The 24,381-nt window shown below is 41.7% G+C and overlaps 1 protein-coding gene across 8 annotated transcripts in view; it reads left to right on the top strand.

Annotated features, from left to right (window-relative positions):
* KIAA1210 (KIAA1210 ortholog) overlaps positions 1–24,381 on the top strand; it is a 487,569-nt gene that overhangs the window by 238,018 nt on the left and 225,170 nt on the right. For 6 of the 8 annotated variants that reach the window (XM_069212338.1, XM_069212353.1, XM_069212342.1 and 3 more), the window contains one exon: positions 13,836–13,912. In XM_069212338.1, the coding sequence (XP_069068439.1) occupies positions 13,836–13,912 (77 nt within the window). The remainder of the gene's footprint in view (positions 1–13,835; positions 13,913–24,381) is intronic. The other 2 variants (XM_069212340.1, XM_069212354.1) reach the window with 1 other exon arrangement.

Raw genomic sequence — 24,381 nt, forward strand, 5'->3', positions numbered from 1 at the left:
AGTTTCTTTTCATGTTTTCTTTTGTTTTTGTTTGTAGGCGCTGTTGTCAAAAGATGACAATTAACTTGTTCGAAATATGTGGGACATATTGCATTACAAATGCTTGTTTATTTAGCTTACAGCCCTACATGGGAGTGTACGTGTTTTCTTGGTCTTTGTTCTGTTCCCCGCTTGTTCATCTGCCCCGGGCCACACTTTCTATTTTCCTCCTCTTTCCGATTTTCAATGTCCCTCTCACCATTTTCAGTTTTTGAAATTTATTTATGATGGCCTGGCACCTGCAAAGTGCTACAGGCAGCTTATTTTCTTTTTTGTACTTTGGTGCACTTCCATTTTTGTGTTAATTTACTGTTCTTTAATTGTCGCCCATTATCTTTGAATGGTAAAGTAGAAATGCAAAAATGGCTCCTCGTGTCACATACGAGTGCATATTTAATCACACAATCATACATGCTGGTAATTTTAGAATGGCTTTTTATTTAAAAGAAACCCCACTCCAATATGGCCTGACTTACGTTTGCGTAATGTATCATGATGCATGTCTTCAAATGCATTACGACACGCTAATGGCCACTTTAGGATATTTGTTCTGTGAAAAAGATATTTGGAAAGGCAATAGCTCGATCTTTAGAGCCGAGACATATTGGTTGGTAAATGTGGAATAACTGATTCAACACTGATGTCTAAAATGTTATTGCTATCTTTGAGAGATTTCTGTCGGCTGTTACCCCCTATGAAGGCTTGTTTGGGGAAGGTGTTGATACCTTTGCTTAGGCTACAAATGTACAATGTGCCTAGGGCAGCAGAAGCTGTTATCGGAGCTTACAGAACGCCAAGTGTATACTGCAGTTTACTTCGGTATGGAGTCATCTTTTTAGTGCATCTTAACTGCTACGCGGACAAGTTCATTTCAACTACCTCCTCTCACATATGCAGAGCACATGTACATGTCCTTTGTCGTGAACTGCGCATACAGTATGTTTTAGAACTCCTTGAATACGTCCATCCCCTTACCTCGTTATTGTATCTGAATTCTGTTATGGCATCACTTAATGAAGGGCTGCAGGCAGATGTGGTGTGTCGATATTGGCTTGCTTGCTTTTTACTACACTTTACAGCGGATGTTTTGTCAATGTTTTATTTACTTCCCATAGCACTGAGATGGTCTGATAAGAGGTATCGCCTTAACTTCAGTGCACAAGCAGGTTGCGTTCACAAGCCTCACACAGGACATCAGAACGTCTGGTTGATGTTGTTTTATGGCTGACAAGGTCATGTTTTTGCGATAATGCTATTGGACTGACAAAGGGTACCACCGTTTACTTAATACCAATGAATAACAAGATATGGCTTGTGCAACCTAGCTCTGCCATGAGGTTTTGGCTATCAGGCAGACGTCAAGTAGACATTTTTGTAATAGTTGTTACTTGTGTCTTGAAATGTTGAAGTGATAAAACGTTATAAACAAGCTATAGTGGCATTTAATTGATAATTCCATAGTAATGTATGCTTCTTTCAAGCTTTCTTTCTATTAAAACGATAGTCCCATGAAACATGATTTGCGTTTTCCTGAATTCAACCAAATAAACAACTCCACTGAATTTTTATCAACATTTTGTTTTTCCAGGGGATAGAAACTGTAGTCCTACGGGGTCAGCAATCTGCATCTGATTGCTGCCAAGCTATTCTGCTGTAGCTCTTATCCACTTGTAGGATGGATACAATACAACCATGACACTGCAGCTCCACATCTCTCCCATCTTTAAAACCTAGGGGACCAGTAGCTGAATGGATCCATGGAGTGGCTAACAGAGCAGATGCCATCCAATAGTCAAATTTCTCCTCCAGCGACCAAAGTTGAAGTTCCCAACGAGGTAGAATGGGGGTAATCAGACCCATGGTACAAAACATTGTCCGATAGAACTGTCCCTTTAAGGGCAGTACCAGTTTTATTGGTGACAAAAATGTCAATATAGTTGGTTTCATTTTGGGAAAACCTTTACTTATCTATTTAGTGATGAGAAGTAGTTGTGAAGTTGTCCCATGCTAGATGTGAGCACATCGTCGAGTCCCGTGATTTTTTTCTTTGCATTCCCGGGCTAGCTTTCATAATGTGGGAGAGGCGGTGAGGGGTCTTTCTGCAGTTGCATACAATGCATCAGAAGGGTTTCATGAGAGTTTAGAGTAGACTCATTGCCAGCACCAGCGATCAACAGAACTAGGAGTACCAAGATGCATCTTTATTTGTCAGATTCCAGTCCAAAGTTTGGATAGAGCCTTTCTCCAAACATGTCTGAGCATCTGGCGATCGAGCCTTTGTAACTGGCTTTTGGGCAGCAGCTGTCCTCTGCTCGGCTCTTTCAAGCCCCTCAGACAAGGCTGCCTTGTGGCACGTTGACTATTTCTTCATATTACATGAATATATCATGTACTACTTGTTTTTCTTCATAATCTAGGTCTTGCATCCTTACATTTGTAACAGAAGCTACAATACCCATATAGAAAGGAAACACATTGAAAAAGCTACAATACCCATATAGAAAGGAAACACAGGGAAAAAACAACTAAAGCTTGACATTAAGACTTTAAGGACACAATCCACAAAGATTTTGGTATGAGGAGGTGTGAGTTACTTTTGAGGTACTTCTGTCTTCCTATTTTCAAGAGTACTCAGCTTACTTTCCAGCACAATTCATAGAGGTAAACCTACATGCAAAGATCTGCACCTATATGTAAGTCTCTGCTTAAAAACAATTTTACTAACCCTGGTAGATATTTTCACCTGGTAGTCTGATTTAGGCTGCCAGCTTGCTTGAGTGGGTGGAGAAAACGTGCAACTCAAAATTGAACTGCAGAGTTAATTATATTAGCGTACTGGGCACCTTTTAGGTAGACATCAAACTCAGAAGTACTATTCTCTCTGTGGACTTGTTCATGCCATTTGTTTGCTCCCTGTCTGCCATGCGCACTCCAATCACAGTTGTTCGCAGTTTTAGAATTCATGCATCGGTAGCATATAGCCGTAGGAAGCTGTGTTTTAGGCTACATGGATGAGTTGGTTATAAGGTTAGTAAGAGGTTTGTAGGGGATCATGGGTAGGTAATGTATAGCAGTAGTAAGGGGTTGTGGAGGTACAGGTATGGGTAATTTATGGGGGAAGTAAGGAGGTTTTAGTTTTAGGGATGGGTAGTCTAATGGGCAGTTAAGGGATATCAGGGTTCAGAGATGGGTAGTCTGTAGAGTACGAAGTCATTTTAGGTTATGATTTACAGGTAGTGTATAGCAGTTGTTAGGGATTTTTTTAGGATTCAGGGATGGCTAGTCTATAGGGGTAATTAGGATGTTTTAGGGTTCTGGGATGGGAAGTCGGTAGGGTAGTAAGGGTTTTTTAGGGGTCATGGATGGGTAGTGTATAGGGGTAGTGAAGATTGTTTGATTCACAAGTGGAATATATATAGCAATAATAAGGGGTTTATGAAGTGCAGAGGTATAAATAAAAATTACGTTATAAATGTAAATCCATTAATTTACCTAAAATAACTATTACATTTAATCAAATATTTAATTTGAATTTAAATGTAATTACTTTATCGAGTTCTATTTAAAAAATAAAATATATTAAATAAGATTATTTTAAGTATATACTTAGATATTAAAAACAAATGTGTATGTAACATGTATTATATAGCAGGGGTTAACCATGCTTACCAACTTACCTGCAAAGTACCCCCAATAAAAAGTACCTGGATGTAATGGTACTCCTGATGTAATGACCATGATGTAAACACCCACAAAGTAACAAGTGATTAATAAGCCAAACAGGAAAAAGACCCCTGACCTAATTAGGATTCCTGCTGATTTGTACAAATCAGAGCCTGTACTATGGGAGGGGAAACTACCTTAAGCAAATTAGTAATGCAATTGTAAAAATAATTTTGCTACCAAATTCATTTTTAGGAGCAGAGATAGCGTTGCCTATGTAGAAAGAATCTGCAACTTAACTCCCAATGAGCATGTTTATCAGTATTAAAAAAAACTATTTGCAGGTACCACACCATACCGGCTAGACTGGAATCTGGGGTGAAGCAAAATAACACCCTCTTTTATTATCATGGTGAATTTAGGAAAAGGACCAGTACTGTGGATCAGGCATATAGGTTCTTTTTTCTTCTAGAAAAATATGTAGCACTCAGGATGACGTGGTTGTATGTGACATTTGTTGACCTTTGATGTCCTTTTGACTAGATCTGCAGATACCTTCTTTAAAAATCTTTATGAAGCAGACATTTCACTACATTTAATTAATATTTTGGTAAAACTACACAATAATACGCCACTGTGTGATGGGGGCCTGGTGGTACAAATTCAAAGCCTCCTAATGTAAACATAGCAGGGTGATAGGGCTGCTGACTTGGACCACTGCTCTTTTCTTTATAGATCAACCAAGTAGTACAGTTTGTGAGGAACACATTTTGTGATGCCCTTTCTGTAGGTAGCTCAAGAATCTTTAGCCTACTATTTGCAGATTATGCTTTGCAGGTATCAAAGCAATCCCTGGGTCTAAAGTATCTCACAGATAAATTTGAGCAACTCTGTGGACTCATGCTCTAGCTATTAATACCTCATAAAACTATAAAGACTGCTTTTAAGCCTCATAATGAATTGAGGAACAACTACAGGCTGAATGACTTGAGTCTCGAGAGAGTCTAAGATTTTGAATATCTCTTGCATATATTTTCACTCAGTTTGAAATGGAGCAAGCAAATTTATTATCAGAGCAATAATTTGCAGCCAAATGATCGGGGTTAACCATACTCTTTGTAAAATATGATGGAGGCAAAATATTTATTTGGCTATAGAAGCATATGAAGTTCATTGCCAGAAATTTTCACTATTCGGTGCTGGAGATATGAAAATGATTCAAAGCTATCTGTATGAGAAAATAGTTTTCTAAATTGCTCTTAAATCTGCCTCTAAGCACAGGCAGTAACCTTCTACTGACAGACCTAGGCTTGATCTGTGTCCCAGTCTTGACAAAATTTAGGCCACTCAAGCATTGGATAAGAGTCTGAGGGACACGTTAAATCATTAGAGAGAAAGTTTGTGTCAAGTATTGGTGCGCACTGGGGATTGGTCACTTACCTGGTTTAAAAATATGTACCTGGATTGCATGTGAAATAGACTTGCCTGAGTTATGGTCCAGTTCCCATTCTCTTTCCGCTACCAATGAACACCATAGCAAAATAATACATAAGTTTTATGTTTTAAAAAAATGTTCAGAATAGAAAAGCATGCAACAGTTCTTCAACTCATTCATTTCTTCCAGGGAAGTGCACGCCGAAATTTGAAGATTGTTGGGGAAAAAATGTATATCAAATTTAGGTGTAGCTCTTTATCTTCGAATAATTGCACGTGCAAGTGGAGCAGATCCTCTGAGAAGACCAAATACTGCCTCAGCGGTACGGTTCAAACTGAGGAGGACCGTAATTTTCCCTTTTCTGTGTCCCCTATATGCTAGGGAAAAGAACAAATGGCTTAGTCATCTGGAAAAGGGTGCAAGAGAAAGCAAAACTGAGTGGCTAGGAGTGAAATGTAAGACAGATACCTCCTAGAAATGTTGTTCACCATCATCCCACATTATCTATTAGCCGCTAATGGGTAATACATGGACACTCTAAAGTATAGTAGTTTGTAACATTCTTCATACTATTATTATATTTGATAACTTCTTTTTTAACCTATAGATGTGGCCGCAGAATAAGATGTTTTTACTACTTAAAATGTAGTGTTTCCTCTACTGGTTTTAGGGTTATACCCAAAATAAATGTAATTTGACTGACTGAGTTGGTGGTCATCACACAAGCTTTGCTCTATAGGTTATAGGCTGACATCACGGCTTATGCTATGTAGATCGGTGAACTGAAACGGGCATCACCTGAAGAGAGTAACAGTCCTGACAAACATTACTACTGAAAGCACATATTAGAGCCTCCAGTATAACTGCGCGGTCCTTGGCTTTTCTTGTGCTGCAAGATGTTTAGCAGTGGCGGCTCCTCCACTAGGGCGGAGGAGCATCGCCTCCACCCGTGGCAGCAGCCATAAACAATGTTTATTATCCTTTCCTTGTGAAAGGGGCGGGTCTTGTGGGATGACCTGGACGAGGGGAGTGCACTTCCCTCAGAGCGCATGTGTGTTTGGCCGGCCGTCTCGGTTTAAAGGCTATCGGCTGTAAGACTTGAATATGTGTCTAAGGATGCAAGAAAACAATACGATTGAATTATTTACTTCTGTACTGAGCTGTAAGATGATGCTAGTTAGTTTAATTTGAACAATTATTTGTTTACGGTTGTTTTGATTTCAGAGTACTCTGCTTTCTACTGGTGACAGGATTTCTATTTTGAAATATATATTAATGAAATGACGAGTGAGATTATTTATAAATGTTCCAAGAAAATTTGAAGAATCTGAACCATTGTTCCTAAAAATTAATGAACGTGAAATCCACTTGACTGTGCCTTTTTTTTTAACGGCGAAAGATTCACCCTTTGGATAACAGGGATCTGCTGATGCCATCTCACGTTTGTAGCTTTGCAAGAACTGTCGTCATGAAGCTGCTATACTGAGCTAAGCTTGTTCAAACTGCACCCTAGATACTGGCTGTTTCAGTGACCCACCCAGAAGAAATAATGGGCCCTCCGTCCAGGCTGCTTCTTGCTTCTGACATTGAGTGCAGTGCCTTGGCAATGGTGCCCATTTGGAGAGAAAAATCCAACATTCCTGTTAGTGAGACTAACCGTATGGATTTCTCCATGCAGCTGATGCTGCCAAGCAAGATTTGAGCCCAAGCCTTGCTGATCCAAAGATTATTCTCACCACAAATGAACAATTTAGACAACAAGCTAATTAGTTCTCTTGTGTTCAAAGTGGTAACAAATCAGGCCCTTAATGTATCCAAAATGTTTGCCCAGAAAAGTGAAAAATTATCTGGATAGGAATACAAAATGAATTCTATCCCACAGCTGCAATTCAGTTGTAGACACTAGACCCTACATGTGCTGTTACATGGAGAAAAACAGGTGTATGATAACATACTGGCAGATTCTTTTTGTTATACTATAATGGGTTTAATAAGGATTTGTTTTTGTTATACTATAATGGGTTTAATAAGGATGGAAAGATAATCTGCATCACATGCTGCCCTAACATTTCACAAAATTACATCACTAACCCCCACCCCCTGCTGCCTGGATGGTTGTTGTCAGTTCTGACTCAGTCCCATGACTTGTCCTAAAGCTCACATAGAACAGATTCTTCAAATGGTTATTTTGTACAGTATTTCCTACATTGTTTGGAAATTGAGTTGTAAAACCACCTGCAAGGAGCTAGGCTGGATAGTAAAAAAAAAAAAGTGGTGAACTGTTATCCAATACACTAGGGTTTAAACAGAGCTGTTGGACATATTGAACACGATAACCATGTTGAATTCAGGGAGAAAGAGTCATTAATGAAATGTGAGAAGTTGCTTCAAATCCGAGAAGTAATTAATCAATTACCACAAATTTCCTGGAAAAGGAAAGCTTAGAAATGTGTTACTTCTAAGGCAAAGACCCTTAATGCCTGTTAAACAGCTCTTTAGAGATATTTGGAAAAGGTAGTCCGGAATATGCATTTCCTTAGTACACATAAAGCACTGCGTGACTTTCTCCATTATAATGTTAGGTCCAGCAAATGTAAATTTATGGTTTTGCTGCTCATCGTTAGTAAAGACCTTGGAAAACCAAGTGTCTCTCTCCTTTGATCATCAATATCCAACTTAATTTTTAGTTGGAAAATCAAGCTCAGAGTCTCTCCTGCCCAGTAGTTAGAAATGAGAAAAGCAGTATCTACATTCATGCAAGGTTCTATGTCTGAATGTAAATATGTCAGAAATTATGAACATGGTTGCTTGTTGCTGAAATAAGGGCGGTCCCACAAGTAACAGCAGTGGATAGACTCGTTGGTCTACTGGAATGAGCACACAGAACTGTATACTGGGCCTTTGCTTCACTCATTCCAACCTAGAGACATTTGGAGCCCTCTCAGGACCTTCCTACTGATTGCCAAGAAATGACTTCTCCACGAGCTTGACACAGAAGGCACAGTCTCTTCTCCTTTGCTAGCCAGCAGGTAGAGCAGGTGCAGTCCACATCGGTGCAGTCTCTCTTTGCCGGCTCCTTGGTGCAGCAGGGCAGTACCTCACGGCAGGTTGTCATCACTAGCCAGAGGGCTACCAGGTTCCCTCCTGCCTGATGACAACTTCTTGTGCAGTGTGGCATCTAGCTATCTCAAATGTCTATTGTTCCCACTCTCGTGGTGGCAGAAACTCCTTTCTCAGCATGTAGAGCTTCCAAGTATAACCCAGAAGTGTGGCTTCCAAGGGGGCTTCACACCCATTAAAAACCAGTTTGACAATTGGCTTCCCCTCTCTGTCCCTACTGCCAGCCTGTCTGCCTAAGCAATAGAGCAGCCCCTCTCCCTAGTGTTTCCCATTTGCCCTTCAAATGTGGTTCCTATTTTGAAGCTCACCTTTTGGGCTAACACTCATGTGGCTTCCTGCCAACTAGGGGTAACACCTCTCGCCTATATAGGCTTCTGTTGTGTCCTTTCCTGAGAGTCATTTGCATGTCTCCCCTGGGAGGCAGAAAGCTGTCTCAGGGGTAGACCCCATGTGCAAACCGTGAATGGACTCAGGAGACTTTAGGCAACAAAGTTGCAACTTTGTGAAAGTTGTACTCTGCTACATGTTACATTAATTTTGACTTGAGCATCAAGTCAGGCTTAATGTAGCAAGTTGTTTCATACCTTGCAGTACCAACCTCAGTGGTCCCAGTCAGAAATTAGCAAGGCTGATGTGTCTTGAAATTCTGCACTTGCCAATGGGCTGCTAGCCTTCTCCAAAGTAAACATGGCAATTGCTTGTTTTTACTATTGGAACTTGTAAAAATATATGTTCCACTTTCAAGTACAGAGGACCCTGCCTAAGGGCTCGAAAGGCCTATCTTAGGAGTGACTTGCATTTACTTAAAACTGCCCTACCAGTCAGCAGCAAAAAGAACAGATGATGAACGGAATGCTGAATAATGCAAACATTCACCTCCAGTCACAGATCTAAGTTTGAACCATAATTTTTTTTGCTCATAAAAAGCAAAAAACCCAGCCATATGCAAATCAGTCTTGACCCTGTTCCTATGGGAACAGACCAGCCCGAACTGCCAGTTCAGGTCCTCCATGGACCAGAAACAAGCATCCTGGGACCAGTTTTGGGGTATCACCCCTCATCAGCCAGGCTAGTTTGAATCCAGTGGCACAGTGAGCACAGGACCCATATCTGGGCATACCCTTCCTACTTAGGGTGACTGAAGCAAAAAGAACAGATGATGGGCGGAACAATACAAACATTCACCTCCACTTACCAATCTGGGTTTAATCTATCATTTTATTTGCTCACTACGTCACCCCAGTTTGGACTCGGCCATATGAAAATCAGTCTTCACCCTGCTTCCCATGTGAACAGTTCAGCCGAACTGCCAGGCCAAGTCCTCCCTGGACCAGAAACGAGAATCCTGGGACTGATTTCAGTGTATCACCTCATCAGCCAGGCTAGCTTCAATCCAGTGGTACAGTGAGCACAGGACCCACGTCTAGGCATACCCTCCCCACTTAGAGTCGACAGAAGCAAAAGGAACAGATGATGGACGAAATGACATTTATGAATGGTGAGTCTATTGCGATGGTGGCAATGTAAGCACCTTAATATGACAGTTAGATGTGACATCCTTTGGAGTGGTCACCCCACTAACCCAGGCTTTTCCAATGAGTAGCTCATGAGCTACTGTTAGCTTACGAGCTACCACTAAGTAGCTGTCCCCCATGTAGCCCAGCTAATTAAATTAGAAGCTTTTGCTTGGTTGAATTATTATATATATCAAAATTGAAAAGTGTGTATTCAAATTTGAAAACTAATAACATTTTCAGAACCCATAGGCTGATATTTGGATTTAAAAAATGGTTGAATTTCCCACTGACTTGGAGTTGAATTCCAAATTCAGCCATTCCAACTTTTGTGTTATATACACTTTAGAGTGCACATGAACTTTACAAACCTACATGTTATTTTATATTTAAAGCTAAATCCGGCGGCTTTGAGGAGACTTATTGTTACTTGGGTGCCAGGGGCATTACACTGTGGCCGTTATCTATTACCCATAGAGAGGCTTTGCAAATTGCTAAAACCTTTTTACATTACTGCTGGCAACCCTGCCTGATACATTCATGTGATCACTTCTGATGGTCTTGAATGGTATAGCCGACAATGTTATTCTGTCTGGTATAGTCAGTATTACAACGCTAATAATAATAGTAGCTCAGCAAGATTTCCACTGAACATAAGTACCACCAAAGGAGGAGACCCGTGCTAACCTTTGCCTCCCCCGGACCATTTGTTGAAATGTTTCTTTGTTGGCTTGTTGGCTTTAAGGCACTTTATCATTGCGGCCAGTGCTAAAGTGCTCATGGTCACGCCCTCAAACATGGTAGAATCAGCTTATACCTGATTTGCGTATGTTATATGTACCTAGGGCGTGTAAATAAAATGCTACTAGTGGGCCTGCAGCACTCATTGTGCCACCCACTAAGGTAGCCCTTTAAAACTCATCTCAGGCCTGCCGATTGCAGCCTATAGTGCAGGTTTGAATTGCCGGTTCAACCTGATAAAATAACACTTTTGCCCAGCCAAAAACTTTCTTTTTAATACATATGCCACCCTTGACGTAGGTCCTAAGTAGCCCATAGGGCAGTATGCATTGCATTTAAAAAGTAGGACATGTGATTTTAAGTTTTTCTTGTCCTGGTAGTGAAAACCTCTCTCTCTCTCTCTCTCTCTCTATATATATATATATATATATATATATATTTTTTTTTTAAATTTATTTATTTGATAAGTGCTAACCTTTGACTGGGAACAGATAAAAAGTTTGTTTGGTCTTAAAATCCTCTTAAATGGTAAAGACATATTTTAAGTCACAATTCTGAAAATGTCACTTTTAGCACTGTGGCATTTTTCTTTCCTAACCATTTGGTGACTGCATCGTGAGTCATGGGTCACATGTCTGCGAATAGCTTGGCAGTGGTGTACCTCCCAGACAGTGTGACAATGGGGCTTAGGTATTTGTAGGATGGGTCATCCTTCCAGGGTGAGTGGAGCAGAGGTGTCCCTGCCTCACTTAAATTTCAAAGGGATGCCTCCACCACACTCACAAAGGAACCTGACGCCAGCCTATTGTCACCCTTGACCATTCGAAGCCTGGGCAGGGGAAGGAAGAACATTTCCAGAACCAGTTGTGTGGGTAGCCTAGGTGTACACCCCCCGCTTTAGAGGCGGGCACCAGGTATAAATACTTGACCCTTAGACCAACTCTTCAGTTCACTCCTGGACTGCGAAGGGCAACAAAATGACTGCCTTGTACTTCAGAGGACTGACCTGCTGCTTGAGGCCTGCTTTGTACCTCAGAGGACTGACCTGCTGATTGATGCCTGCTTTGTGCCCTCAGAGGACTCCTGTACTCCAGTGCTGCGGCAGGCCTGCCTTGCTGCTTGAAACCAGGACCACCAGAGTTACTCAAGTGGCTAGTTGATTGGCCTTCTGTGTGTACTACAGAAAATAACCAACTCCAGAGACCTTGAACCCTGCACCTGGCCTCTGCGTGGAGGTTTTTTTCTATATGCGTCTTCTTTGTAAAATTACCATTTTCCTCCCTCTGTACGCTCCACTTCCTGTAGTCCAAGCTGGAGTTCTTTCCCACTTGCATTACTGTAACTCACCAGTGGCATATCGAAACTTGATGGGGTCTCCCTGCAAAGTACATCGAGAGGGGCCCCCCTCCTTCCTTGGCCGACCACCTGACACCTCCCAGACCCAGTCAGTGTACTGGGCTGAGGGGCCCCATAGAGATGGGGGTCTGCCTGCCACTGCCAGAGAAGAGTGGCACCTCCCCTGCAGTAGGGATTTTGTATGAGTCTGGGACCCATTAGTCAAGAAACCCATGGTGAATGTTTCAATTGAGTTCACAAAGTTTCTCAAAGTCAAGTAAAATTGGGACTTGGCAAAACAAGGATTAACATTGTGCCTTGTGGCTTGTGGCTTGTGGCTGCAAGCAAGAGAACCTTCCTTATGTTGAGAGCTATCTGCTTAAGGCTCAGTGAGCCTTCGCTTCACTCTACTGTTCAAAGTGAAAGTTTTTTTTTATCATGTACCTACAACTCCACTACCTTGTTTGACCTAATATATTTAAGGGAACACCAGTCTCCTCCACTGGGAATGGATTATTTAATAGATTTTGTTCTGTGTTGTCCATCTCTCAGTAACAGATATACTAAGATTGCGAACTCACCAGGTTGCAGCTGTATTCGCTCTGAGCTAGCTTGGCTACACATGTAAAAATACATTAAAAACGAATTCAAAAATCCATATATTAAAGGAATTTTAAAATACCTTTTGTAAGCAACAGAAAATACCTCCGAGTGACATTTTTCTGGAGAGGTACTTTTTAAAGATATGATTTTGTGCTAACCTACCACCACCCCCTTGCCCCCCATCCCCCCCCCCAACACACACACACACACACACACTCCTGCAAACAAGTTCTTGGCGTGAACTCTGCCACTCATTGAGATGAAAGGAATTATTTGTTGGCATACTGGATTTGTTCTAATCAATCAGCAGGGGCAGTGCTGGTTGTTTCTTGTCTGACCCGTCTTTCATGCATCTTTGGTACAGTTTATACTTTGAACTAGTCCATGGTTACTCGCAAACATTTTCCAGGGGCCACAAAAGTTTGGTCTGTGATGTGATGAGGTCCGCATTGAAGTCATCACAGTGTTGATCGGAGGCTTGTTGGGGGGCAGAGGAGGATGGTGTTAAGTGGGGGAAGTGAAAGCAAAGCTTATATACATCTAGTGGCTGAACTGCACAATATGAAACCAGAAAACCTGTGACTAATCCCGACTTCCTCACTTTACCAAATTATGTGATCCTAGGCATTTATGTTATTTTACTTTGTCTCCTTTTCTTCATTATCACATATAAAAGAGGACCTTGAAATACTTGACTTTAGGGTGTGCACGGTGCGAGACCTTCGTTTTTGTTTGATATATTAAACTATAATGCTGGTCATGTATAATAGGAACCAAGGCCACCTAAAGAGGGCACATAACCATAACAACTGACTTACCTCTTAGTTCACTATTAGCACAGGGTGTGGGAAGGGAAGAATGTTTCTAAAATTCATGTTTGAAAACTGTCACTTTAAAAAAAAAAAAAAACATTTCTTAATGCACTGATATCATCTGATGTACTAAGATTAAATGGTTTTGCATGCTAATGAAATACACTTTTTGAATTTTGAAGATACTTTATTATAAGTTGTACACTTTTGCTGCAAAATGTCTTTAAAAATGAAGGTGTTCCTAAAGTTAAGTGGTGCAGCACACCCTAGTTAGTTCTTTTCTTTAACTTCAGTTAACTTTCAAACAAATGCTTGCTTGTTTATTTAACATCGTTTTAATGTTAGTGTTGGGCCCAATAAACAGCGGCACAGTGCTGCTGTTGACAAACACCATACTTTGAGTTTCTCTGAACTAGTGAGTGATGCCCTCAGTTTACAGCCAGAAGCAGGTGGGAGTCTGTGTGCACTTAGGAGTTTGGTAAACAGCTGTGTACACTTTGATACATTCTTGTATTGTATTCAGTCCCCAGGAGTCGCTGATCGGATGCTAAGATACCTTTCTTTCTTTTGCAGTGACTGCATTATGGCTACAGGGTCACCAGGAGTGAAGCAAATTCCTGCGGGTGAGGAAACAAGTGACGAATGTGCAGGTAAACACGTGCCCATTGTGTTCCAGTGTTGAGATGGATTGAATATACTTTCCACCCAGTTCAGTTATGCTGAATCATGTCAATGTATTCTGGCATCTCCCTTGTCCTGAGAAGGATGAGAATCTGAAGTTTTTCAGTACTATCAGGTTTTTTGGGACCTTGATCTTGTGTGGTTGGGCACCACTAGAGTACTCTGCCCTGTCCTATCTTGTCCTGAGTAAGAGTACAAAAAATGCATGTTAGGCATTTATCAAGAAATACTTCTGACTGTATTAAATGATAAACCACTTTTTCTAACTCTCCCAAATATGACGCGATACAAGTGAAATATTTGAGTGGTTACTTTTTTGTGCAAACAGTATTCATATGATATGTCAGGCTGCTCCACACCACAGCTAAAATGGAGCCTATTGCGGAAATGTCAAACCTCACGTGTCTGCCACTCAAATTACAAGTATACTTCTAGAGGGTGTCAGTTTTTGTCAGCAGGTTCATAATCTTTCTTGTAGAGAAGTCTTGTGTAGCCACTAGAGGATGCCAAGCAGTCGCGTTGGGAATATGGGAAGGCGAGCCACTACTGGTGGGCAACATGTATGTTTGGTCAGGATTCTAGTCTTTTATGATGCAGATTTTGGGTAAGAGGGACCTCCCTCAGGCTGTGCTGATACTCTAGGAGATGTTCAATCTAATGGGTATCAATTCCATACATAAATTAACAGCTAGGGTGGGTGGAGTATCATCGCAATACAAACTGGGTAGATTGATTCACGCAGTGGGACTGACTGTATGATATTTGGAGGTACATCCATGTAATTATCTACCTCAAATGTATAGATCCTATGTTGCCTCTTGTTTAATGAGGAAATATCTATACAATCGCCTCTGGTGGTGGTGTTATATCCCCCAGTTCAAGAAACAGATGGGAGATCAGCAAATTTAATTTAATGAATTTATAACGCACACAACTGCTCCAAAGAAGCTTCCCAGTGGTAAGACACCTACGATAAAATATCAGACAGAATATTTAAAAGAGCCAAGTTTTCAAGAGTTTTTTTAACTTGTCAAGTGAAGAACAGAGATGCAGGTTAGTAGAAAGGGAATTCCATAAGAGTAGGTCCTAGAAAGGCAAAATAGCGACCCTGCCGTGCTGGTTTGTACCGGGGTATCACAGCAAGATTGACTTGCAGAGTGCAAGGATCGTTCTGGATGGTAAGAATGGATCAGCTTGCTGAGAAACTGAGGACCAGACATAATCATGGCGTTATACATGTAGCATGGAGCCCTATAGTTGATAAACGTATTGCCCAGTAGCCAATGAAGCTCCCGGAGATGCAACAAAACCAATTCAAATTTTGGAATATGACAGAGCAGGCAATCTACTGCATCCTGTATAATCTGGAGTCGTTTAACACCAGACTTAAGGGTACCTAAATATAAGTCATTTCCATAGTCTAGATGTGAAATAATTAAGGATTGCAAAATAGTCCTCTGAGAGGTAACTGGCATTAGCCAAATAGTCCTACTTAGACACCTTAAGAGGCCAAAGCAGGAAGTTTATTATCAAGCCAAAAGCCAAGATCCTTAACTTCTCAAGAAGGATAGGGGAGAACCCCAAGATTTGTTGGCTACCATTGCTGGCCCCATAGATTGGAGCGGTTACTGACCACTAGCACTTCCGTCTTATTGCCATTAAGATTTTAGCAATTTTTTCCCACCCACTGTGCACCCTCTGCCAAACACAAGCTTAGGGTAGATGGTAAAGTAGAATGTTGGGAATTTAGGGAGAGAAAGGTTTGAGTGTTACTTACTTATAAAAACAATTGGAAGCAGGTATTGCAAGTGCTGTAACGATATGCGAGGCCTACCAAACAAACAAACAAATATATTAAGAAACAAAAAAAAAAGGGACCTAGCATTTTCTAATGGGTGTAATAAGCCAAGAAGGCAAGAATTCCTTAGAGCGTTATGCAGTACTATTAATTAAAAAGTGCAGTACTATAATTTAAAAGGGAAGAGACCAAGATATGGGGTTGTACGCCAAATAACATTTGGCTATCTTAGAGATGGCAAAAGGTACAGGAAAACTGCTGTATTGAAGTGACACCAAATTTGCCATGTGTTGGTATGGTATTTGAATAGCACAAACCTAGTTGGAAGGTATCTACATAGTTTATGCTTATTCCAATAATTAACATATCTATTAAGTAGTTTCTCTGTGCCCAAGACCTTGTACATCCGCAGACTTGAAGATGAGAATAAATATGGAGAATTATGGTTTGTGTAGTGTGAGGTGCTTTGCATCATCTGCCATTTTGTGACATGCCTGAACCCATTTTTTTCAGCAGTTATCGCTATGTTTGAAAAAAAAAAAGTGTTGGGGGTCACAAGTGTTAAAACGAATGCCGATGTCTCTGCAACTCGAAGGTCCACCAACCCAAGTGTTCTTTTGAGATATAGCTCGAGACTGTACTCAGTAGACACTAGAGATAAAGTATTGGGTGTAAAGTGTTTCCAAAGTTCACACCCTTCCTGAATGACACACAGGTGGAAGAGTCACTGATGGCATATAGTGTATTTTGGTCTTGTCCTGCGCGTAATACCTATAGTGTATAAATAAAGTAGGATTACCTGGTGCATAGCATGCATTTTGGCTACTGCCTGTGCCTTTTTCAAGCTGGGAAATGGTCTTTGACTATGTTCTGCAGATACTTGAGGGTTGAATGCAGGGATTCCCTCACCATAGGTCCAAAACCCAGGTTTGGTTAATAAGTGTACAGTATGGCTCAACACTGACTGGGTATGACCCTGCCTATTACTTCTTGAGAGTGCAGTACTTTGTGCAGCTAATGGAAAAAAATATACTTTTCTCTTAGTGCACACTCTACTAAGGATTTTACCATAATTTAGTGGACACTGGGTGCACAGGACCCTTTGAATGTAACCTTTGGCTGTTCCTACGTATTTCTGTGAGGTGGTCAGTACCTGCTGGGCTTGGCATAAGGCCATGCCCAGTCAGAACTGAATATTGGGGATTGGGGTAGGCGGAGGCTAAGCTTCAGAAAGTATTTCATTGCAAAACCAGAAATAATCACTGAAAAGACTTGTTAAAGTTGTGGTTGGATAGTATGATTAGTAATTGATTAATATTATCCTTCAGTTGTGGAAACTTTAGGGCTGCAGCACAAAATCTAGCAAATACTGAAATTTGTCAGTTATGTTAACCATGCTATCATGCATTACCCATTATGTGTTCATGACCTCCCTTATACAGTCTCATGTCGTGTGATGAATTGTATCATGAAGGAAATCACGTGACTTGGCAGATAATCTCAGTATATCATGAGTTGTTACATATCCTAAAACATGCTTCAAAACATGTTACATAGAAATAAATAAGGCTTTAATGACATTAATCCTAAATTGCTGCCCTAGTATCCACAAAGGTGTACTGAAATTACAATGAAAAGATGTCTTGGCAAATATATAGACAAAAGCCTGTTTTACCTCTGGGATAGATGTGCCCTCTGTTCTACATAGAACAGAATTATCACATATCCTTACAGATGTTATTACGGCAAAAAAAGGCTACTGCATTATTTAATTTAAACCTTGTAAATAAAAAATGCTATTATACAATCAAGAATAAAATTCCTTAAATGCCTGATTTGTTGTCATACATGCAAGATGGGCTGTCTGCTATCTTCTACTTTTAAAGTATATGTCCTTACATTTCCCTTCGGTACCTAGTTTGTAACTTCCTATTGAAATAGAACAATTTTATATCTAAGCAGCCGTGCGATTCATAAGGATGCTCATCAATCAACCAATCCTAGCATTTGTTATAGCGCACTACTCACCTGTGAGGGTCTCAAGGTGCTGGGGGAAGGGGGCGAGGTCTGCGGAGCTGGCGGGTCGGGGTGTAGAAGGTGAGTCGTCTGTGGTGGAGGTATTCTGGTCCGGCGTTGTGCAGTGCTTTGTGAGCGTAGGTGAGGAGCTTGAACGTGATTCTCTTGTTGACGGGGAGCCAGTGCAGGTCTCTCAGGTGGGCTGTGATGTGGCTGTGGTGGGGGATATACAGGATGAGGCGTGCAGAGGCGTTATGTATGCATTGCAGTCTTCTCTGGAGCTTGGCCGTGGTTCCTGCGTAGAGGGCGCTGCCGTAGTCCAGTCTGTTGCTTACGAGGGCTTGGGTGACCGTCCTTCTGGTTTCGGTGGGGATCCATCTGAAGATCTTCCAAAGCATACGGAGAGTGTTGAAATAGGAGGAAGAGACGGCGTTAACTTGCTGGGACATTGATAGCGATGAGTCCATGATGGTCATAATTATATGATGGAGAAACTGCCTCTTTTTGATCCTTCATAGACCTGTGAGGTTCTGTATTAACATGTTGACTATAAATGAAATTGCAGCAAGGATATCCAAAAATTATCAGTTGTCTTGAGCCTTCCGTACTTGAAAATAATGTAGGATCTTCTAGTAATGATCAGTAGTAATGCATCCTTACAAAACCTTGCCATGTGATATGTATATAGTACACTGCCAATTATCATATGTAAAAAACTGTGTATGTGTGTACACACATAACAGTTATAGTTAGGAATCCCAGAAATAGGGATTCCTTGGATTTTTGACCGTTAATAACTTTGCCTCCATTTGATGAATCTCCAAGCACCTTTGCAGACATATAGGTTTTTCTATGTTGACCGATGATACAACATTTTACAGTAGTTGGACAAGGGATTATTAAGGTAAAAGGGGGGAGGGGCCCCAATACACTGTCTCCCCCCCCCCCCCCCCCCCCAAACTGCATTTGCCGTATACTCACCCATAGCAGCCAAACAGCCAGTCGGATTTTCATGAAATTTGTCAGGATTATAGATTTTTGCTGACTGCCTTTACAAAAGGCGCCTACGTTGTTTTAAGGACACTTTGGCTGTGTTCTGGATTATGGCCTTAGATACAGATATTAGGTTTTATTTGTTTTCCCTACCTATTACCACTTTACTAAAGTGGTAATAGGAAAAAATATTTTTAAGTGTGTATATATATATGTATATGCAAAAAAAAAAAAAAATATATATATATATATATATATACATATATATATATATATATATACTGTAAAAAACCAAGGGTTACAGGAACGTTATAGTTAGGCTCACATTTTGAACATAGGAAACCATAGAAATTCAGCATAGTTGGATCTATCTCAAGTAACTATAACTCGCGCCCCTGCCATGCACAGTTTTTTCTTTAAAAAATGTACTACAGATATTACATTGATACTATCAATGATGTTATCAAAGATGTCATGAGTGCTGTAATTTTTTAGGTAATTAGTGCATGGCGAGGCGTAAATTAAAAATAAATAAAAAAATGCTTTTTAGCCGTGGATGGTCCCTTTGGAATCCCAGCACACAAGCTAAGGGGTCAGGATGTTCGTACTCTGGCCCCTTTTGTATTTTGTATTCTTTTTTTCTGGGACTCAGCTTCAGCCGAGTCCCAGGATGGCTGCCCACACTCCAATGGCTTCCTTGGTGAAGTGTTGGCAGCCAATCAGATCTCAGCACAAGATTGGGGGGGGTCACAAATCCTTCATGTCCCTAGATATACAAATTAGTATATATTTTTTTAATTTCTCTTAAGCTACTGAGTGGATTCACACCAAAACAAAAAAAGGTCTCTTTCTGGACCAGGAGCCACATTTCTGCCAAATTTAGTGTAATTCCATCCAGTAGTTTCGGGTGCTATTCCTGTTCAAAATCCCTATGGAAAAATGCATAGGGACAAAGCGTTTTGGGACCCCCCTTTTTAACGGTCCCTCTTGATGGATCACCTCCAATGTTTGCAGACAGACGCTGATGTGAGCATCAAATTTTTGGGGAACATTTTGGGAAGATTTATTAACTGATGCCAAAGATAGCCAATTAAAAAAGCACTTTTTCTATAGAATCTAGGTCCTAACTTAACTACCTAGTAGTGACCGCTACTCGGTAATTCAAACATCTATATATATAGATATGTACACTGAAAAAAACATAGGTTAAAGGGACAGTATTGTTATAGTTAAGTGAAAAATTCATTTACATGGTGATCTTTCATACAAAAAAAAAAAACACTAAAATTCACTAGGTATAGTTGCCGGAGCTAACTATGACTTGAGCCCCCACTTGCACTGCTTATGGCCTCACGTATTACATCACTCGTGAAATGCTCAATGACATGATTGATGACATCACTGAAGACATCCCCAGGGTGACAGGCATGCGCTATAGAGTGTGGGATGGGATTGGACGTTACACACACACCACTCCACAGGGCGACAGGCGTGTGCTGTAGGGTTTGGGGAGGGAGTGTACTCTTTGTACAGATCACTGCCCATGGTGAGGAGCTTGTGCTGTAGGTTATGAAGAGGGAATGTCCTTGCAACACAGACCACTCACCGTGCACTCCAGGGGTGCACAGGGAGTGGGAGGGCGTGCACTGTAGAGTGTCGGGAAGCAGTGTCTTCTCAACACAGACCACTCTCAAGGGTGACAGGCATGCGCTATAGGGTGTAGTTACTAGACTTATACACATATCATACTACCTCAAGTGCTTTTCAGACTCAGTGGGACAGTGGCCTTTTCTCGTCCCGTTTGGCCCCAGGGGACATACGTCTAGTGCCTCCACACATCATCTTGGGAGTCAGAGTACCCAAGGCCTGCCCCCTTATAAGATGTTTTGTTTTACAATTTACAGGACAAGGGGACTGAGTCGAAGTGTCCTGAAATGGCGGCTGCAACATTTTTCTTCATGTTGCAGTAAGTTACTCTGAGAGCTTGCTCCAGAAAAAAAAAAAAAGCCAAATTTGGTTTTATTCCATTCAGCCCTTTTTGCTGTATCGCTATTCATTTTTAATAATAATGAACACAGCATGGGGAAATTGCGTTTTAGGCCCCCATCATTTTTTTCATCTTGTCTCCTGCTATGGTAATTCACCGCAAAACTTTTCAGGAAGGAGCGGACATGCACAAACAATTTTTTTTTTTTTTTTTTTGGGTGAAGTTTGCATTAAGATTAATCAAATGGTGCCAAATTATTAACAAACCAAAAACGCTCTTCCTATGGTAACCTGATCCTTACTGTACCTGCACAGTGTTGACCGTTCTGAATTTTTATTTATTTATGTATATAAAAAAAAAAGGTTACAGGAATGTTCTAGTTAGGTTCTGAATTTACTCGCACAAATCCAGAAAAATTCTGTAGAGTTAATTCAAGTAAATATAAGTTGCGGCCCTAAGGTAACTATGACTCGTGCCACTGCCATGCACAGTTTAAAAAAATAAAATAAAAAAAATTGACTTCTAATGTTTCATTGATATTTTTATTGACTTTATAAAAGTTGTCATGAGTGCTGTAATGTCTGGGGTAATTAGCAGTGCATGGCGAGGGCACGAGTTATAGTTACCTTAGGCCGCGAGTTATAGCTACTTGAACTCCATAACTGCTGAATTACTCTGGTTTTATGCGAGAACATTCAGATTCTAACTATAACGTCCCTGTAACCTGTAGTTTTTTAAGTGAATTTCTAAGTTTAAAAAAAATTCTCCTTCCTAACTATAACGTCCCTGTAATTTTTGTGTTTTTTTTCAGTGAATTGCTATGTTTTTTTAAAGTAAAGTAATTTTCATTACAATACATTAATCCAACCACTGCCGCGCACAGACCATGCGTGGCTGGGATTGACCACATGGCTTGGCCTGTGCACCCCCCCCCCCCCCCCCCCAACCACCCAACCCCATGCTGCATACAACCTTTGGCCGTGTGCGGTGGGAGTTCCCCACAGGGCCAGTCTCTCTGGGTGTTCAATAGGTGTGAGAGGATGTCTCTGGATGTGAGAGTAGCTGTGAGTGTCGGGTGTGAGAGTGGATGTGAAAGGGTCTGTGTGAGTGCGAGTGCGTGTGATTGCGCTCCAATAGAGGAAAGAGTCATTCACCTACACTAAGGATTTCAAATCGTTTTACAATTTTGAATTGTGGGGTAAACACACTTGCTTTGCTTTTGCCAGTCAAGATTATTTGTCCTTTCCTGAAGTGGAGCTTCAACAGGGGCACCATCTATGTTTATATTTGTAAGTGCTTTCTTGATCCCTGGGGCAGATGGTGGTGCAGTGCAATATTGTACGGCTTTGGAGGGGGGGCGGGAGTGTGGAGTCACCACCACAACTTGAAAACTGATATGGATTAGTGCATATTGGCTGAGAAGGTGGGATATGAGGGGAAAAGATGTCCTCGTAAGTGGACAAAAGTATGGGGCAACTTGAATGAATATAGAGGAAACCTGTGTACGTTAACAACTAAGCCTGGCATTGACCCAGTAACTGGGAACAGTTGTGCATTCTCTGGAAATACTGGTTGGGTGGGGGTGGATGATCAGGAGATGTTCAATGGACTGTGGGGTGAGGGACCCTCTGCCTCACTTATTATGATCATAGTATTGCAGTGTATGATGCTCTTCTTTGCTTTTGAGTGTTTCTTTGTACTGACACTTAACTGGTTTCATGCTGCAGACGGCCGGGAGCCGTCCGATGCTCCTGTGTTTGTGTGTCGGACAGCTCCCGTCCGCCCACGCAGATGGCCCTGGAAATCCCTCTGGTGCGGGCACCAGAGGGATTCCCTTCTGAAATAAACCACCTCTCTTTCATTGAAATGATGATCAGAGCACGCTGTGCGCTGATATCATTTCACTTAGACCAAAAGTGAAATTAGCTGATCGGCTCATTTAACTTTCACTGCTTCTGTACTCAGGGGGTTATCTCAGCCCTCGGAGCACTGAGGCCGATGGTAGAGTTCTCATTAGAAAGGAGATAGTCTCCCCTTTCCAATGGTACTCCTCCACAGTGGATCCCTGCTTGGGGATAGCCGCAGGAGGGTGATCCCCAAGCAGGGATCCACCCACTAGACACCAGGGAGGGGGAGCGGCCACTTGGGCAAGGGCTTTTGCTCCCCCCCTTAATAATTTGTTCATAGTCACACTTTCTGCCTTCCCGATCTGCTGCCCCAGAGGGTGAATGGGGGGGGGGGGAGGGAGAGAGCCTACTAGGAACCAGGAATTTATTGTTTATATATGTCAAGGGGTGGAGGCTGCCCTGAATGGGCATTGTAATGCACCCTGCTCGCAAAAAGTGGCACAGTCCTTCTGCACCCCTGGGAGGTAGATGGGGGCAAAAGCCCCCTGTCTGCCCCTCTTCCCCTCCCTCCCCCCCCCCCAGGAGGGGCCAGAAAGCCCACTAGACTCCAGGGATTTCTTTTTTATTCATCTAGGGGAGTGGGCTGCACAGAATGGGCATTGCAATGCCCCCACATCTCCCCCAAAAATTTATAAAATTGGCAGAGTCTTTCTGCCCGGGGGGGGGGGGCAAAAAGCCCACTAGGCACCAAGGATTTTTTTTTTGTAGTGTGGGGGTAGAGGTTGCCCAGAATGGACATGGGAATGACCCTTCCCCCCCCCCCCACAGTTTTTCTGGGGGCTGATGGGGATTATTATCTTTGATCTGTCCCCCCAGGGTGGGCAGAAAGGCCACTAGACACCAGGGAAGCATTTTATTTTATAGAGGGTGGGGGCTGACCACCACCATGGGCATTGTTATACCCTCCCACTCCAACTGAAGGGGACTACAGTCTTTCTGCCCGCCTGCGGACTAAAGTATCTCATCCCAATAGCAAGCAAGAGGACATTTGATTCTTTTGTGTTTTGATATTACATATGTGCCGAGAGAAGTTGGCTAACTTCCAATATCGTCCCACTTGCAATAGTGAGCGGCGGCACTTTTTGGATTTGGGTACGCTGCCACCTAGAAACACCTAGCAGACCCAGACACTTCTGAAAACTAAACATCTGGGGGTAGTCCAAGGTGGTGTGCTTCACATGCACTCCACACCAATTTCTTAGCCACAATGCCTTTCAAACCTCCAACTTTGCCTGAAATCATGCATTTTCCCTACATTTCTGTGATGGAAACTTCTCGAATCCACAGGAATCAACAAAATTCCTACCACCCAGCATTACCCCATCTGTACTGATAAAAACTCTAACCCACTTGTGTGTGTGCCCAAAGCAGAGTCGGCCTGAAAACATATTTTAACAAATCGCCCTTTTGGACCCACTTTGGTTCCCCCTCAATTTATACATGTTTTTGGCCCTTCCCTGCCACAGGCACTTGGGCCTACCTAAACAAGTGAGATATCATTTTTATCAGTAGACCAAGGGGAATGCTGGTTCTTAGGAAATTTGGGCTGGCACAGTGATCCCACACAGGAATTTGAGAAAATTGTGATTTTCTTTTTTTTAGCTAAATTTGAGGTTTGCAGGGATTCTGGGCAAGAAAACATTGGGGAATCCATGCAAACCACACCTCTCTGGTGTCTAGTTTTCAGAAATGTCTGGGTTTGGTAGATTTTCCTAAATTTTCCTGAAGTAGGGCCCA

Source organism: Pleurodeles waltl, chromosome 2_1 (genome assembly GCF_031143425.1).
Source record: "Pleurodeles waltl isolate 20211129_DDA chromosome 2_1, aPleWal1.hap1.20221129, whole genome shotgun sequence".
NCBI classification, from domain to species: domain Eukaryota; kingdom Metazoa; phylum Chordata; class Amphibia; order Caudata; family Salamandridae; genus Pleurodeles; species Pleurodeles waltl.